Raw genomic sequence first — 19,377 nt, forward strand, 5'->3', positions numbered from 1 at the left:
CCTCAACACGGAAAACTTGTTCCTCAGCAACAGGTGCTTGTGGCTGCTCTACCACTGTCGTCCCACCTCTCCCTACATCAGGGGGCCCAGGTGTTACGAGGACCACCTGCGCCCCTCCCTCCGCCTTCTCCCTTTTCGGGCAAGCATGTCGCTTATGGCCAACATCCCCACACTCAAAACACCGTTGACTGCCCGTACTAGCATAAGCCATATACAGTCTGTTGTCATACTTGACTTTAAACGATAACTCCAAAGTCTGCTTCGTTGAGTCCAAAAACATAAACACCTGTCACCAAAACGACTTAACCTGTTTCAGAGCTGGGTGTTTGAAACGACAACCTGTTTCAGAGCCGGGTGTTTGAAACGACAACCTGTTTCAGAGCCGGTGTTTGAAACAACATAACCTGTTTCAGAGCCGGTGTTTGAAACGACAACCTGTTTCAGAGCCGGGTGTTTGAAACGACAACCTGTTTCAAAGCGGGGTGTTTGAAACGACATAACCTTTTTCAGAGCCGGTGTTTGAAACGACATAACCTGTTTCAGAGCCGGGTGTTTGAAACAATACAACCTGTTTCAGAGCCGGGTGTTTGAAACAATACAACCTGTTTCAGAGCCGGGTGTTTGAAACAACATAACCTGTTTCAGAGCCGGGTGTTTGAAACGACAACCTGTTTCAGAGCCGGTGTTTGAAATGACATAACCTGTTTCAGAGCCGGGTGTTTGAAACAATACAACATGTTTCAAAGCCGGTGTTTGAAACGACATAACCTGTTTCAGAGCCGGGTGTTTGAAACGACATAACCTGTTTCAGAGCCGGTGTTTGCAACCCAACGAAATGACATAACCTGTTTCAGAGCCGGTGTTTGAAACGACATAACCTGTTTCAGAGCCGGGTGTTTGAAACGACATAACCTGTTTCAGAGCCGGTGTTTGAAATGATACAACATGTTTCAAAGCCAGGTGTTTGCAACCCAACGGGACAATCTTAATTGAACTTGCAAACTTCCCAAAGCGCAATAACTCGCTCTCCAATAGCTCATTGGGAATAAACGGCGGTACATTCGAAATCGTTACTCTTGTTGACGGAGAAAAAAGCAGCGTAACTTGAATAAACATTTCTTTAAGAAAAAACACCACCGCTTCATTCATCCGCGACGCATAAGAAACATTCTCATAGCCTATCTTCTCTCCTACGGCAACCAGAAACTCCTCCACAGTGACAGTAGCTTCAGTAACACACTTAAAGCCGTGCCGAAGTGACAGGGACGGCGTCCCCATGTGGGTCGCCATCCCCACCAGGGCAATTTCTACAAGAAAAACAATATACTCAATTCTACCACAACAAATAAATAAGATAAATAATCACCTTAATCATGTATAGAAAAAGGAAAACCACCAAGAAAAGTAAAACAAGAAGGAAAAAACAGGCGATGTAACTTCAGACAACACTCGCACTCGCTCATACAATTCCCAGCATGCACCAAACACTCCCAGCATGCAGAGAGAGAAAAAGTGTGTGTGTGTCCTCTAAATGCTCCTAGCCTAAGATATCTATTATCTGACTCTCGAGTTACCTTTCTCACCTGAGTTCTCCCCTGTTGAGGTCAGGCATGGCCTGCGGATCACAGCGCGCATCCCAGGGAGCAGCCCAGGCCAAACTAATCAAAGGCAGATCAGTGGTAGATTAGCCAGTCGGACTCGACCTCCAGGTTTTCCCAGAATTCAATTAAGGCTTGGATAATGACTGGGAGCGCTGGAACCTGGAGTTATTTGGATTGCTCTGCAGCCGAGCTGATTGAATTCCGAGGGTTGCCGCGAGCTACGGTGGAATAGAATCCTCTGAGCCAGAGTTGTCCCTGCCAGAGAGGGAGGAGAGTACCCGGAGTGAGGAGCCTATGTACACTCTGCCTATGTACACACACACGCACACAAACCACACATACATACGCACACACACATACACGCCACACACACACACAAACACATTATTTTGCCAGTGGAGACTTTTCAAATGACATTCCGTGTCCTTACCAGTCGGAGAATATTGAATCTGGAGTATCCAGTTCAGTGCAATACACTTCTATCAAATAAGTAGGATAACTCTTCCCATATGGGTTCTCTCTGGTTGGCAGTGATACACTATGCATTCCACTGCTCTCTTTACAGTCCTCTCTACTGTCTAGATAATATAATGACTCTGTTTGGTCTCCTCTTCCCCAATATCCTTAACTGTAATAGATACCACTATCCAAAGCAACTTAGCGTTGACAAATTCAGTATGTAACCAATGCAGAAATCAAAGGCATCATGCATAGGCCACCTCAACAGAACCTCCATTGCTGTTGTTGGTGTTCATGACATAACAGTCCAACCTGTTCTCTATGTTATGATGATTTCATGTGTCTCATTGTCAATAGCACTATAACCCCATGTTGTATTGTGTGTGTGCGTGTGTGTGTGTGTGACTCCCAGGAGTGTCGTCCTAAGCAGTGGCGGGCCTCCATCCTCCAGGGAAGAGACTCTCTGTCCATCAGAGAGGTCAAAGAGGACGACATCGGCAACTACACCTGTGAGGTCACCTTCGGGGGCTTCGTGGTACACAGGACCACTGAGCTCACCGTCACAGGTAAGATGGAGGGTGGGATGAAGCGGTGCACTTCTTTAGGATATCACTTCCTCTTCCTCTTCCTGCTTTTTGACTTTTCTCCATTCTACTGTTTTGCGTTTGTGTTGTATGTTGTAGGTGATTCTCTCTCTCACACACACACGTCTCTCTATAGTGCTGTGACCTCCTGCTGGTGTGTTAATTGATGTTGAAGTGTTGGCCCGTAATGCATATCTTGGTCCAGATCAGCACTTTACAGCCTGCCAAACACTGCTAAGCCCCTTCCCGACAGAAAGCTAAAGAGCCAGGACCAAGGTCAGGGAGACACACACACATACAGGCCCGCATACGTGAATGCACACACACTTGCTTACACACATGCTTGCATACACACATACACATCTGAATGCTTGCACACACGTATCAAACACGCAGACATATGCACACACACACCAACACACACTTACGTAAGTCCTCTTTTTATGGAGACCAAACACCCGTGCTCAGTCAGCCCTAGCTGCAGGGTGAGTTCCAGGGTTGAGGGCACGCTGTGCTTGGGGCAGCCCAGGTGTGTTCTGGGCAGGAGGCAGTGGATTGTGGGACCCTGCTGGGTCAACTGTGCTGATTAGGGTTGACGGAAAGGTGACGTTTTTATTTCCCCCATTCGCTCTCTATCTATTTTCTTTCATTTTCCTCTCTCTGTCTCTGTGTCTCTGTCTCTGTCTCTGTCTCTGTCTCTGTCTCTGTCTCTCTCTCTCTCTCTCTCTCTGTCTCTGTCTCTGTCTCTCTCTGTCTCTGTCTCTCTGTCTCTTTCTCTCTGTCTCTGTCTCTTTCTCTCTGTCTCTCTCTCTGTCTCTGTCTCTGTCTCTGTCTCTGTCTCTGTCTCTCTCTCTCTCTCTCTCTCTCTCTCTCTGTCTCTGTCTCTGTCTCTCTCTGTCTCTGTCTCTCTGTCTCTTTCTCTCTGTCTCTTTCTCTCTGTGTCTCTCTGTCTCTCTCTCTGTCTCTCTCTCTGTCTCTCTCTCTGTCTCTGTCTCTGTCTCTGTCTCTGTCTCTTTCTCTCTGTGTCTCTCTCTGTCTCTTTCTCTCTGTGTCTCTCTCTGTCTCTTTCTCTCTGTCTCTTTCTCTCTGTGTCTCTCTGTCTCTCTCTCTGTCTCTCTCTCTGTCTCTGTCTCTGTCTCTGTCTCTCTCTCTCTCTCTCTCTGTCTCTGTCTCTGTCTCTCTCTGTCTCTGTCTCTCTCTCTCTGTCTCTCTGTCTCTTTCTCTCTGTGTCTCTCTCTGTTTCTCTCTCTGTCTCTGTCTCTGTCTCTGTCTCTCTCTGTCTCTGTCTCTGTCTCTTTCTCTCTGTGTCTCTCTCTGTCTCTTTCTCTCTGTGTCTCTTGCTGTTTCTCTCTCTGTCTCTCTGTCTCTGTCTCTGTCTCTGTCTCTCTCTGTCTCTGTCTCTCTGTCTCTTTCTCTCTGTGTCTCTCTCTGTTTCTCTCTCTGTCTCTCTGTCTCTCTCTCTGTCTCTGTCTCTCTGTCTCTGTCTCTGTCTCTTTCTCTCTGTGTCTCTCTCTCTCTCTCTCTCTCTCTCTCTCTCTCTCTGTCTCTCTCTCTCTGTCTCTGTCTCTGTCTCTGTCTCTGTCTCTGTGTCTCTCTCTGTCTCTGTCTCTGTCTCTTTCTCTCTGTGTCTCTCTCTCTCTCTCTCTGTCTCTCTCTCTCTGTCTCTGTCTCTGTCTCTCTCTCTGTCTCTTTCTCTCTGTGTCTCTCTCTGTCTCTCTCTCTGTCTCTGTCTCTTTCTCTCTGTGTCTCTCTCTGTCTCTCTCTCTGTCTCTGTCTCTTTCTCTCTCTGTCTCTCTCTCTGTCTCTCTCTCTGTCTCTCTGTCTCTCTCTCAGGAATCAGAATGTTGTATTATACTACCATTGCAATATGACCTGATCTGGTTACTAACACAGCTCTTCTAGGCCTGTTTAAAATCTGGTGTGTTTCATTGTAGGTGTTTGTCTCCATATCTCTCTGTGTATCCTGATTCACTCCCAGGGTTAGTTCTGCTTAGCCAGCGGAGAGATTCTGAGCTCTTGTCACTGGGTTAGTTCTGCTTGGCCATTAGATACAGACAGGGATGGAGCAGATGTATCTGGAATACAGTGCAATAATGAATTGAGGCAGATAGAGGAACTAGAGAAATGGAGTTCTCTAACAGCTTTTCACTGTGTAGACTACGGCTCCAAATAAGTTTGTGTGTGTGTGCGTGTCTGCATTGAAATGTTTATTTTTGCGTGTGTGTGTCTGATTTGTGTCCCCTGTGCTGTTTATTTCTAAAGCTGGTCATTGCTCTTGTGCGATGTGGTACAGATAGGATACAGAGAGCAGCTACTATCTCACTGAGATGGAAGATATACACCACTCCTCCAACAAGACCTTCCTTTAGACAAGGCAGGGGCGTGATCCCGGAAACCAAGCTTCCTAATAGGTTGACTCAGTGATTGATGGCCAGTGTTTTATCCCCGGCAGAGCTCAATAAGTATGAGGCCGATAGGAAACAGATACACTGCATCTCTTTTTATCACCTCGCTCACATCACGCCAGTGTGTTTGAATGTGTGTGTTTGCGTGCTTGTGTGTGTGATGGTGCGTTTGTAGTACGGTATGTTCAGCACAGTGTGTTCTGCATGTCAGAGTGCTTGTGTGTTTATTTATTTATTTCTACAGCGTGTGTGTGTGTGTGTGTGTGTGTGTGTGTGTGTGTGTGTGTGTGTGTGTGTGTGTGTGTGTGTGTGTGTGTGTGTGTGTGTGTGTGTGTGCGTGCGTGCGTGCGTGCGTGCGTGCGTGCGTGCGTGCGTGCGTGCGTGCGTGCGTGCGTGTGTTAGCATGTCAGTATGACCTCCATGTAATGGTTGAGGCCATAAAAACTTTATGGAGGTTATAAATACAGAGCACCCGGCTAATGACATAGAGGAGGGATATAGAGAGAGATTTGAGAGCAAGCGAGAGAGAGCAAGGAAGTAAGCAATTTTTTACATTAAACATAGAATAGCACTTTTTCTCTCCCACTGTCCCTCTCTCGTTCCCTCTCGTTCTCTCTCTGTCTTTCCCTTCTCGCTCTCTTTTTCTCAGTGTGCGTAAACCTCTCGTCCTCTGTGTATATATGACAGTTTGGAAGAATATCTCCACTTCCTTGTTTATTTGACGTTAAAGCACCTCAGTTCTGACAGAAAACATGCTGGGCTCATAAAAGGTACAATACGCCTGCTGGAATTACACTTCAATCAAATGTACTGGCAAAACACACACACACACAATAACACATACGCATGCATGCATACACACACACAAACACACACACACATTTACAACTGCTTGAGGTCCCTTTCCCCATGTTCACAGTAATGGAGTGTCAGTGACTCGTCAAAAACAATGGGGAAGTAATTTTGTGTGACACACAGGTCTGATAGTGGGTAGTGCTCCCTATCCTAACCTTAACCATTAGGGGGTGTGACAAAATACATTATCCTGGATCAGTTGTTTGGCGTCAGTTAACTCTGAAACACAAAAGCCCTGTTGAAACACAAAAGCCCTGTTGTAGAAGTGTAAGCCAAGTCTTTACAACACGGGACCGCATCTCCATTTCTTGTGGGCTCCATTCCTGCTGGTTTTCTTTTCTATCTTGTAGTTAAATGACTGATTTAATGTTGCTGATTAGCTCACCACTCACCTGGTGTCAAAGGTCCCTGGTCTGAATCAATCCCTGATTAGAGGGGAAGGATGGACAATAACAGTGGTGAGGACCATAGTGGAATCCTCCGATCTATGAGCAACATCAGCGTTTCACCAGTGTTCTCCGGGGTTGTATAAAAAACAAACACATTCTATCATTGATTGGCCAGATATTTCAACCACATGGTTACCCAGGTGTTAATCAGTCTCTGATTGAAACACAAGGTTAAGAACCAGCAGATACAGCAGCCGTAGTGTAGCAGATACTGTATGTTCACTCCTGCTTTACACCAACAGTAAAGACAAGGAATCTATGCTCGTCAGGCCTGCGTCATAAGCTAGGGACGTTTCTCTATTAAACCTATCACAATATACCATAGAACCATTTCATCTCATTAAAAGGCTACCATTAGGCAACTTGCCCTATTAAATGCATACTGCAGGGCTAGAGTAAGATTGTTTCATATCAGCTGTATGGTGTCGGGTCCTTTCCATTGTTAAAACCAACCCATCTTCTCCTCAAGTGGATGTGAGATGATCTACCTTTTATCACTTCCTGATAAAACCGCCACATCCCGGAGGGCAAGCGTAAAAGGCCAAACTTCATTTGGCGGACTAATGTTGTAGTTTATTTAATAGGCTAGGACGATGAAGGAGGTCATTAAGTTTAACTGGTCTTAAACACAGCGCAATACAGACTGCCCTGCGCTGTAACCCTAGACTGATCTGGAGAGAGTGTAGTGTGTGTGTGTGTCTGTGTGTGTACTGTACACACAAAAAAAACGTGGGTTCATTAGGAAGGGTGATGGTTCTATGTGGAACTATAATGACTCAAATCACCCTTTAAGCTCTTCAATGGTTCTTTACAGTTCACAAAAGGTTATTTTCTCTTTTAGTGATAATTCAAATGTAGGGTAATTTGAATATTTTGGGGCATGGTTTGGTCACAGCTCTTTTTGTTAGTGAGAGTGTCATTCCAGTTCATCTAATGTGGTGTGTTATGCTATCACGTGTTATATGACTATGGCTAGTGACTGTGTCTTGTGAAAGAGACTCCTTTATGGCCTTGTGTCTATTGAGAATGGTTGACTAAATCAGTCAGTGGTTCTCAATACCCTCCTCAGGGACCCCCAGCTGTTCCAGAGGTAGCTCACTTGATTCAACTTGTCAATTAACACAGTAATAACACCTTTGGAATATAATATGGCTGACCAGAATAAAAACACTGTATGGTTCTTCAAAAGGATCTACAATGAACCTTTCAGATTGAGAAGGTTCTTTATTGAACCTTAAAAAAGGGTCCTACTAACCATATAGGTTATCACGATTCAGGTAAGCCAGATGCAGACAATGTCAAAGTAACAACAGTTTATTAATCGAACAGGGGCAGGCAAAAGGCAGGTCAAGGGCAGGCAGAGGTCAGTAATCCAGAAAGGTGGGGCAAAGGTACAGGATGACAGGCAGGCTCAGGGTCAGGGCAGGCAGAATGGTCAACACCGGGAAAACTAGGAAACAGGAACAATCAAGAGACAGGAGCAGAGGGAAAATTGCTGGTAGCCTTGACAAAACAAAATGATCTGGCAACAGACAAACCGAGAACCCAGGTATAAATACACAGGGGATAAAGGGGAAGATGGGCGATACCTGGAGGGGGTGGAGACAATCACAAAGACATGTAAAACAGATGGTGTGACAGAGGAACCCTTTTGTTGGTGCTATATAGAACCTTTTTTAATGGTTCTTTATAGAACCTTAGGAACAGGTTCTTTATAGTTCTATACTGTTCTATACTGGTTCCATTTAGAACCTTATGAGCATGATTATTTATAGAACCTTCAAAAAAGGGTTCTATATAGCCCCAAAAAGGGTTCCGCTATGGTTACAAGCCAAATAACCCCTATCTGGTACTATTTAGAACCATTATTTTCTGTGTGTGTGTGTATGTGTGTGTTAGCACTTTGCTGTGACCCTGCCTTATTCTGTACCAGGCACCATGCTATGGAGGGTAACACTCAGACACACCATAAGGCTTTATCCAGGATAATAGAAGTGTTTTAAAGACACTGGGACACTGGGTCCACCTCAGCCTAATTTACTTCCTGCTCTGTGTCAGGGACTATGTAAACATCCTTATCTCCCAGGGTGGGGTTTCAGAGGCCCAGAGGAAGATATACTGTATAATATGTATATTTATATTCTTCTCACCTCCATAGCCCTGCCACAACTAATGCCCTGTAAAGAGCGTGCCTTCTCCTGTTCTACTTTAATAGACCCAGTTGTGTGTGTCTGTATATGTTTGAGTGCACACATGTGCGTGTAGTGTGTGTGTGTGCGTGCGTGTTGGGTGATACTCTTGGCATTTAATGGAACCTCTGAATGACTTCTATTCATTTCTACATTTCTCCCAGGGCTCATCTCAGATCAGTGATGGTGATGCTATAACACCAGATAAATGCCCTATTCACAAGATATACTGCTCTCTCCTTCTCTTCTGTGGGGAACTGAATATAGTAGGAGAGAGAGAGAGAGAGAGAGAGAGAGAGCGAGAGAGAGAGAGAGAGAGCGAGAGAGAGAGAGAGCAAGAGAGAGAGCGAGAGAGAGAGAGAGAGAGAGAGAGACTATCTATTAAAAATAGGAAAGTATCCAATCTGTACTCCTTACCAGAGGTTACGCCACCAGAAACTGTTACTGTGTTTGTATTCTGCACACCTGAGTTTATTTGTTTGCATTCTGCACATCCCTGTGTGTGTGTGTGTGCACGCTGTATGCTCTGTGCGCTCTGTGCATGTGTGTGTAAAAGACCGTAAACACACTAGTATGCCAGTCTGTATCACCGTTTACATTAGTGTTAGCGTGTCTCTGACTAACTGTAATAGAATCATTAGGTTTGATGGATGACTGAGACCTGGGTCTCTCTCTCGCTCTCTCTCTTTTCTCTCTCTATCCCACTGCTTCCTGTCTGTCTCTGTCCCCCCTCGCCATACACATGGACTCATACATGTTATGGTAATGTGTGTGATTTAGGACTGCTGTTAATGTGATGTTGAGGTTTAATGGGCATTAGACAGGAGGGGAATAAGGGGATATGATGATACTGATGTGGATGTAATGGGATGTGAGTGTGTGTCCCTATCCTCTCTGTTCAACCAGGAGTGTGTTGGGGGGTGGGGGTGGGGGGGGGGGGCTATTCATTAGAGAGAGAGGGGGGTGGAGGGGGAGATGGATGCAAATAGAGGGAGTGATTATAGACTAAATAGTATTACAGAGATGGAGGAGAGTGATTATAGACTAGATATTATTACAGAGACGAAGGAGAGACAAGAGGAGAGTGGTTATAGACTAGATATTATTACAGAGATGGAGGAGAGACAAGAGAAGAGTGGTTATAGCCTAGATATTATTACAGAGACGGAGGAGAGTCAAGAGGAGGCCTAGAAAAGAAAATAGTTGATGAATAGGTTGACGGTTGTGATGGTTTACTTGTAAGATAGTGTTTCAGTCCTGAGTACACTGAGCTGTTTAGACGGCATGTCACACTTCTCAAGGAGCTGTTAGTCCCAAATGGATGTCATATGACAGTCACACCTGAGATACTGCCAACGACGGCTTGTCACACCTCTGTTTCTCACTACCTCTCCTGAGACGACCATGTCAATCACAGCAGGGTGTGTGTATGGGGGGGACTAACACATACAGTATAACATAATGCTATATAATAGAGAGGATATGTAGATCATGTTCTGTAATATTAGTGTCGGATGGAGCAGGAGACCTCATCATCTACTGTACCCTTCACCATCATTAGTATTGAGACATACCATAGATTGGATCTCTAATGATTGAATCTTGATCTAAGCTGGGTTTGCTTCCATTCATCCAGTACCTGGCAATAAAGACTGTCCAAATCATGATCAAATTAGGTTACAATGTTTATTATTGTCAGGGCTTGACATTAACCTTTTTAAGCCTTTTCCAACAGTGCTGTGGTATGATGAAATACAACACTGCCCCTTTAAGGCTCTCTTGGAGGATGGTTGGCCACCCTTCATAGCCTAAAAGATATTGCAACATTAGGCCTACATTAGGACAAATATTTTTTATGTCTTTAGAAAATATTTTTTCTTATTCAATTTATTTTTCCGCTCCCAATATTCAGCGCTGGAGAAACAACTTTAGAATCAGAGTATGTAGCGTTGGTTTAGTAGGACCCCCATTCATCAACTGCATGTCGGCCATTTGAGGTTCGAGTGCTGGTGAAAAGTTTTTAGGACATCGGACATGACAATGACATTAATACTGTACATGCTAATAACTAAATAGTTAACTACAGAGATAACTAGCCAAGCTCCACGATATGTGTTGAATTGGCAATCTAGTTAGTCTGTTGTTAGTCTATCATTATTTTATAGGCCTACCTATTGCAATCTCTCTCTCCTCTGGCCCACTAGCATGGGCACCCATGCAGGTGATGCACACACCATGACCTTTACAGCATTTATATGACCCTACAAACCCTGTTTGCTGACCCAAAATGTGCTATAACTGTGCAAGTAACTCGCTAATTAGCAAGAATATCAAAAAATGTGCACACGCAGCTATACAAGGCTCTGCATTTTCATTTCAAAAGCTCGCACCCGGGGATGATTGAAAGGCCGCTCCTGCCTGTCAGTGCAATACAATCCTACTCGATGCGCTCTGCAGAAGTTGGGAGAACAGAAATACATCGCATCCACAGGAAGAATGATCCAATTCTGATCGGAATATTTGTTTGATATTGTGATTTAAAAAATATATATATTTACTTGTCCACTTAGACAACTCACATCTATATTCTTCTTGTCCAACTATTTTGTTTTACTTGTCCTGGACAAGTAGACAATTGTTAAAAGGAAACTTCAACACTAGACACTATTTGGGGTGTTTTTCCAATTCTCCCTACATCATTTCGAGTGATGAGAGGTGTTTCAGACATAATTATGCACCATAGCAGTATTTGTAATATTTTCGCACAGGGAGAGTTCAACCAATGACGCCATTGGTTGATTGATCCTGCTGTCTGATCTAAAGATGAATTGAGTCGTGTTTTGTACCAATTATTGTGGCCTTTGTGTTTCGCTCAATGAACAATCAAGCTAGCAGCGAGTAGATATGGTTGTCCTTGTTCAATAGAGCCATTGGACTTGTCTCAACAATGTTCCTGTCAGCCAGTACATTGCAGGATATGTAGGTTGACTCATTTTCCCTGGCTTCCTTGTTCTGACCCTCGAAGGCAGGCTTTTCAAAATGGGGGCAGTACTAGTTTCTCCAGGTTCACAGGGAGCTATGTTACCATGCACTGTCTATCTGAGATGGCTATCAAAATAATTACAATGGCTGCTTGTGATGATTCCTCTTTCCAAGAAGAGCTGGATGCCGTTACAGGTTTTGATTTTATTTTATATATGAACATATGACAAACAAGTAAGTTGTTTTGCTGTCAGTAGCTACACTATTTACAGTATACAAAAGTATGTGGACAAATTAGTAGATCTGGCTCTTTTAGCCACACCCGTAGCTGACAGGTGTATAAAATCGAGCACACAGCCATGCAATCTCCATAGAAAAACATTGGCAGTAGAATGGTCTTACTGAAGAGCTCAGTGACTTTCAACCTGGCAACGTCATAGGATGCCACCTTTCCAACAAGTCAGTTCGTCAAATTTCTGTCCTGATAGAGCTGCCCCGGTCAACTGTAAGTTCTGTTATTGTGAAGTGGAAACGTCTAGGAGTAACGACAACTCAGCCGCGAAGTGATAGGCCACACACGCTCACAGAACGGAACCGCCAAGTGCTGAAGGGTGTAGCGCGTAAAAGTCGTCAGTCCTCGGTTGCAAAACTCACTACTGAGTTCCAAACTGCCTTTGGAAGCAACGTCTGCACAAGAACTGTTGGTTAGGAATTTCATGAAATGGGTTTCCATGGCCGAGCAGCTGCACTCAAGCCTAAGATTGCCATGCGCAATGCCAATCGTCGGCTGGAGTTGTGTTAAGCTCACCCCCATTAGACTCTGGAGCAGTGGAAACGTGTTCTCTGGAGTGATGAATCACGCTTCACCATCTGGCACCATCTTGAATCTGGGTTTGGCTGAAGACAGGAGAGCGCTACCTGCCCAAATGTAAAGTTTGGAGGAGGAGGAATAATGGTCTGGGGCTGTTTTTCATGGTTCGGGCTAGGCCCCTTAGTTCCAGTGAAGAGAAATCTTAACACTACAGCATACAATGAAATTCTAGACGATTATGTGCTACCAACTGTGTGGCAACAGTTTGTGGAAGGCCCTTTCCTGTTTCAGCATTACAATGCCCCCATGCACAAAGCCAGGTCCATACAGAAATGGTTCATACAGAAATGGTTTGTTGAGATCGGTTTGGAAGAACTTCACTGGTCGCACAGAGCCCTGACCTCAACCCCATCGAACACCTTTTGGATGAATTCCAAATCAAAACAAAATCAAATACATTTTTATTAGTCACATGCGCCAAATACTTACAGTGAAATGCTTACTTACAAGCCCCTAACCAACAATGCAGTTTAAAAAATATGAATAAGAATAAAAATAAAAGTAACAAGTAGTTAAAGAGCAGCAGTAAATTAGCAATAGCGAGACTCTGTACCAGGGGGTACCGGTACAGAGTCAATGTACGGGGGCATGAGGTAATATGTGCATGTAAGTAGAGTTATTAAAATGACTATGCATAGATAATAACAGAGAGTAGCAGCAGCGTAAAAGAGGGGGTAATGCAAATAGTAGCCATTTGATTAGATGTTCGGGAGTCTTAGGGTTTGGGGGTAGAAGCTGTTTAGAAGCCTTGGACCATGATAGTTTGTTGGTGATGTGGACAGCAAGGAACTTGAAGCTCTCAACCTGCTCCACTACAGCCCTGTCAATAGAATAGGGGTATACTCTGTCCTCCTTTTCCTGTAGTCCACAATCATCTCCTTTGTCTTGCTCACATTGAGGGAGAGGTTGTTGTCCTGGCACCACATGGCGAGGTATCTGACCTCCTCCCTATAGGCTGTCTCGACGTTGTCGGTGATCAGGCCTACCACTGGTGTTGGAGTCGTGCCGGGCCGTGCAGTCATGAGTGAACAGGGAGTACAGGAGGGGACTGAGCACGCACCCCTGAGGGGCCCCCGTGTTGAGGATCAGCGTGGTGGATGTGTTGTTACCTACCCTCACCACCTGGGGGCGGCCCGTCAAGAAGTCCAGGATCCCGTTGCAGAGGGAGGTGTTTAGTCCCCGGGTCCTTAGCTTATTGATGAGGTTTGAGGGCACAATAGTGTTGAATGCTGAGCTGTAGTCAGTGAATAGCATTCCAACATAGGTGTTCATTTTGTCCAGGTGGGAAAGGGCAGTGTGGAGTGCAATAGAGATTGCATCATCTGTGGATCTGTTAGGGCGATATGCAAATTGGAGTGGGTCTAGGGTTTCTGGGATAATGGTGTTGATGTGAGCCATGACCAGCCTTTCAAAGCACTTCATGGCTACAGACCTGAGTGCTAAGGACGGCAGGTAGCCTAGTGGTTAGAGCGTTGGGCAAGTAATAAAAGGTTGCTAGATCGGATCTCCGAGCTGACAAGGTAAAAGTCTGTCGTTTTACCCCTGAACAAGGCACTTAACCCACTGTTTCTAGGCCGTCATTGTAAATAATAAGTTGTTCTTAACTGACTTGCCTAGTTAAATAAAGGTTAAATACATTTTTAAAAAGTCACTTTGATTTCGTGCACCAGCTGTTGTTTACATATATGCATAGTCTTCCACCCCTTGTCTTACCAGACGCTGCTGTTCTATCCTGCTGGTACAGCGTATGTGTCGTCGTTCAGCCACAACTCCGTCATTTTCGGTCATAAGAGACGGTAGCAGCAACATTATGTACATAAGTTAAAAAAATAACAACGGCGAAAAACGAACATAAAAACAATCGGTTAGGAGCACGTAAAACGTCAGCCATCTTCTCCGGCACCGTCAGTTGAATTGGAACACCAATTGCGAGTCAGGTCTAATTGCCCAACATCAGTTCCCGATCTCACTAATGCTCTTGTGGCTGAATTGAAGCAAGTCCATGCAGAAATGTTCCAACATCTAGTGGTAAGTCTTCCCAGAAGAGTGGAGGCTTTTATAGCAGCAAAGAGGAGACCAACTCCATATTAATGACCATGATTTTGGAATGAGATGAGCAGGTGTCCACATACCTTTGGTCATGTAGTGTAGTTAGCAGTGTTGTTCAGTACATTATAGTTTCATGATCGATTCGGACATGACGGGACTTGCTAGAATGACTACAAGTTAATGTTAGCTAGCTAGCATCAGTGCATCTCATTAGGACTAGGACCAAAACTGGAGAAATGTTTTGATGATGATGACGAAGACTAAAGGAATGACTTTGGCTTCATGACTCATCTTTGAGTAACAATACCTGTGTGTTGTAGCTAGCTAGCTCACATGTGACATGTGAGATATTCTGCATCATGCTGCTACAGTAGGAATACAGACAGTACACAATGATTGCCAACGAAAGTCTAATATAATTTTTGTCATTCTCTTACAGACAATACCGCTTGGTGGCTTACAGATTGTTTTAGGAGTTTGTTCTACGCGGGGAGAAGCTAGGCAAAGGACACAGAATCCCCTTGCCTGCGTGTGTATGGCCATTTGAGCAATTCAAGCAGAGATTTGAAAGGTCCATCAAAATAATCTCCTCTTATATCAAGTGACTCCAAACATCTCCCTGCACCCCCCAAACACACCATATGCAAATATTCCCTTTGTAGAACAGTAGTATTTATTATAGGCGTCAGTAGTATATTTTCTTCAACTGTATATATGTAATACATGCTATAACTGTTCCTGCATGCTGCTGTGTAAACTCACATTGGTCTCCAGAGCAAATCAACTTTGTCTTGAAAACAAGACAGTGACAGTAACTGTACGTACAGTTGAAGTCGGAAGTTTGCATAGGTTGGAGTCATTAAAACTCATTTTTAAACCACTTCACAAATGTCTTGTTAACAAACTATAGTTTTGGCAAGTCGGATAGGACATCTACTTTGTGCATGACACAAGTCATTTTTCCAACAATTGTTTACAGACAGATTATTTCACTTATAATTCACTGTATCACAATTCCAGTGGGTCAGAAGATTACACATACACTAAGTTGACTGTGCCTTTAAACAGCTTGGAAAATTCCAGAAAATGATGTCATGGCTTTAGAAGCTTCTGATAGGCTAATTGACATAATTTGAGTCAATTGGAGGTGTACCTGTGAATGTATTTCAAGGCCTACCTTCAAACTCAGTGCCTCTTTGCTTGACGTCATGGGAAAATCAAAAGAAATCAGCCAAGACCTCAGAAAAAAAAATTGTAGACCTCCACAAGTCTGGTTCATCCTTGGGAGCAACTTCCAAATGCCTGAAGGTACCACATTCATCTGTACAAACAATAGTACGCAAGTATAAACACCATGGGACCATGCAGCCGTCATACCGCTCAGGAAAGAGACACGTTCTGTCTCCTAGAGATTAACGTACTTTGGTGCAGAAAGTGCAAATCAATACCAGAACAACAGCAAAGGACATTGTGAAGATACTGGAGGAAACAGGTACAAAAGTATCTTTATCCACAGTAAAACGAGTCCTATATCGACATAACCTGAAAGGCCGCTCAGCAAGGAAGAAGCCACTGCTCCAAAACCGGCATAAAAAAGCCACACTACGGTTTGCAACTGCACATGGGGACAAAGATCATACATTCTAGAGAAGTGTTCTCTGGTCTGATGAAACAAAAATAGAACTGTTTGACCATAATGACCATCGTTATGTTTAGAGGTTTAAAGGGGGAGGCTTGCAAGAACACCATCCCAACCGTGAAGCACGGGGGTGGCAGCATCATGTTGTGGGGGTGCTTTGCTGCAGGAGGGACTGGTGCACTTTACAAATAGATGGCATCATGAGGTGGGAAAATTATGTGGATATATTGAAGCAACATCTCAAGACATCAGTCAGGAAGTTAAAGCTTGGTCGCAAATGGGTCTTCCAAATGGACAATGACCCCAAGCATACTTCCAAAGTTGTGGCAAAATGGCTTAAGAACAGCAAAGTCAAGGTATTGGAGTTTCCATCACAAAGCCCTGACCTCAATCCTATAGAACATTTGTGGGCAGAACTGTAAACGCATGTGCGAGCAAGGAGGCCTAGAAACCTGACTCAGTTACACCAGCTCTTTTTATTTTATTTAATTTCACCTTTATTTAACCAGGTAGGCTAGTTGAGAACAAATTCTCATTTACAACTGCGACCTGGCCAAGATAAAGCATAGCAGTGTGAACAGACAACAACACAGAGTTACACATGGAGTAAACAATAAACAAGTCAATAACACAGTAGGAAAAAAAATATGAAAAAAAATGAGTCTATATACATTGTGTGCAAAAGGCATGAGGTAGGCAATAAATAGGCCATAGGAGCGAATAATTACAATTTAGCAGATTAACACTGGAGTGATAAATCATCAGATGATCATGTGCAAGTAGAGATACTGGTGTGCAAAAGAGCAGAAAAGTAAATAAATAAAAACAGTAAGGGGATGAGGTAGGTAAATTGGGTGGGCTGTTTACAGATGGAATATGTACAGCTGCAGCAATCGGTTAGCTGCTCAGATAGCAGATGTTTAAAGTTGGTGAGGGAAATAAAAGTCTCCAACTTCAGCGATTTTTGCAATTCGTTCCAGTCACAGGCAGCAGAGAACTGGAAGGAAAGGCGGCCAAATTAGGTGTTGGCTGGGATGACCAGTGAGATATACCTGCTGGAGCGCGTGCTACGGGTGGGTGTTGTTATCGTGACCAGTGAACTGAGATAAGGCGGAGCTTTACCTAGCATGGCCTTATAGATGACCTGGAGCCAGTGGGTCTGGCGACGAATATGTAGCGAGGGCCAGCCGACTAGAGCATACAGGTCGCAGTGGTGGGTGGTATCAGGTGTTTTAGTAACAAAACGGATGGCACTATGATAAACTGCATCTAGTTTGCTGAGTAGAGTATTGGAAGCTATTTTGTAGATGACATCGCCGAAGTCGAGGATCGGTAGGATAGTCAGTTTTACGGCGTGAGTGAAGGAGGCTTTGTTGCGAAATAGAAAGCCGATTCTTGATTTGATTTTGGATTGCAGATGTTTAATATGATACTGGAAGGAGAGTTTACAGTCTAGCCAGACACCTAGGTATTTATAGATGTCCACATATTCTAGGTCGGAACCGTCCAGGGTGGTGATGCTAGTCTTGCGGGCGGGTGCAGGCAGCGAACGGTTGAAAAGCATGCATTTGGTTTTACTAGCGTTTAAGAGCAGTTAGAGGCCACGGAAGAAGTGTTGTATGGCATTGAAGCTCGTTTGGAGGTTAGATAGCAGTGTCCAAGGAAGGGCCAGAAGTATACAGAATGGTGTCGTCTGCGTAGAGGTGGATCAGGGAATCGCCCGCAGCAAGATCAACATCATTGATATACACAGAGAAAAGAGTCGGCCCGAGAATTGAACCCTGTGGTACCCCCATAGAGACTGCCAGAGGACCGGACAACATGCCCTCCGATTTGACACACTGAACAATGTCTGAGAAGTAGTTGGTGAACCAGGCAAGGCAGTCATCAGAAAAACCGAGGCTACTGAGTCTGCCGATAAGAATATGGTGATTGACAGAGTCGAAAGCCTTGGCCAGGTCGATGAAGACGGCTGCACAGTACTGTCTTTTATCGATGGCGGTTATGATATCTGTCACGATCGTCGTAACTTTGTATAGAGGACCAAGGCGCAGCGTGATAGAACGACATCTTCCTTTTATTTAGAAGATGAACAAACAAACAAAAACAACAAACAGACGACCGTGAAGCTATTCAAACAAATAGTGCTGACACTAAACACTACACATAGACAATTACTCACAAAAGCCTACTGCCTATGGCTGCCTTAAATATGGCTCCCAATCAGAGACAATGAATGACAGCTGTCTCTGATTGAGAACCATTCAGGTAACCATAGACTTACCTAGACACCTACACTCAACACAAACCCATACACTCTACCAAAACCCCCTATACCATACAACCACCCCAGACGAGACAACTATACACAAACATCCCCCCTGTCACACCCTGACCTAACCAAAATATTACAGAAAACAAAGATAACTAAGGCCAGGGCGTGACAGTACCCCCCCCCCCCCCCCCAAAGGTGCGGACTCCGGCCGCAAAACCTGACACAGAAGGGGAGGGTCCGGGGTGGGCCTTCCTACGGCGGCGGCTCGGGTGCGGGATGTGGCCCCCACTCCACCATAGTTAATACCCGCTCGGTGGCTCTGGCAGATCCTGGCTGACTGGCGGCTCTGGCAGATCCTGGCTGGCGGCTCTGGCTGGTCATGGCTGGCTGACGGCTCTGGCTGGTCATGGCTGGCTGACGGCTCTGGCTGCTCCTGTCTGGCGGACGGCTCTGGCTGCTCCTGTCTGGCGGACGGCTCTGGCTGCTCCTGTCTGGCGGACGGCTCTGGCTGCTCCTGTCTGGCGGACGGCTCTGGCTGCTCCTGTCTGGCGGACGGCTCTGGCTGCTCCTGTCTGGCGGACGGCTCTGGCTCTGACGGCTCGGGACAGACGGGCAGCTCTGACGGCTCGGGACAGACGGGCAGCTCTGACGGCTCGGGACAGACGGGCAGCTCTGACGGCTCGGGACAGACGGGCAGCTCTGACGGCTCGGGACAGACGGGCAGCTCTGACGGCCCTGAGCAGACGGGCAGCTCTGACGGCCCTGGGCAAACGGCAGACTCTGGCCGGCTGAGGCGCACAGTAGGCCTGGTGCGTGGTACCGGAACTGGAGGTACCGGGCTAAGGACACGCACCTCAAGGCTAGTGCGGGGAGCAGCAACAGGACGCACAGGACTCTGGAGACGCACAGGAGGCTTGGTGCGTGGTGCCGGAACTGGTGGTACCGGGCTGGAGACACGCACCATAGGGCGAGTGCGTGGAGGAGGAACAGGGCTCTGGAGACACACTGGAAGCCTGGTG

At 45.3% G+C, this 19,377-nt stretch overlaps 1 protein-coding gene across 1 annotated transcript in view; it reads left to right on the forward strand.

Moving 5' to 3' along the window:
- Positions 1-19,377, forward strand: part of LOC120063915 (interleukin-1 receptor accessory protein-like 1) — a 179,693-nt gene that overhangs the window by 12,871 nt on the left and 147,445 nt on the right. Inside the window, exon 4 of the mRNA XM_039014228.1 lies at positions 2,473-2,626. Coding sequence (XP_038870156.1) covers positions 2,473-2,626 — 154 coding nt within the window. The remainder of the gene's footprint in view (positions 1-2,472; positions 2,627-19,377) is intronic.

This window comes from Salvelinus namaycush, chromosome 19 (genome assembly GCF_016432855.1).
Source record: "Salvelinus namaycush isolate Seneca chromosome 19, SaNama_1.0, whole genome shotgun sequence".
Taxonomy (NCBI): domain Eukaryota; kingdom Metazoa; phylum Chordata; class Actinopteri; order Salmoniformes; family Salmonidae; genus Salvelinus; species Salvelinus namaycush.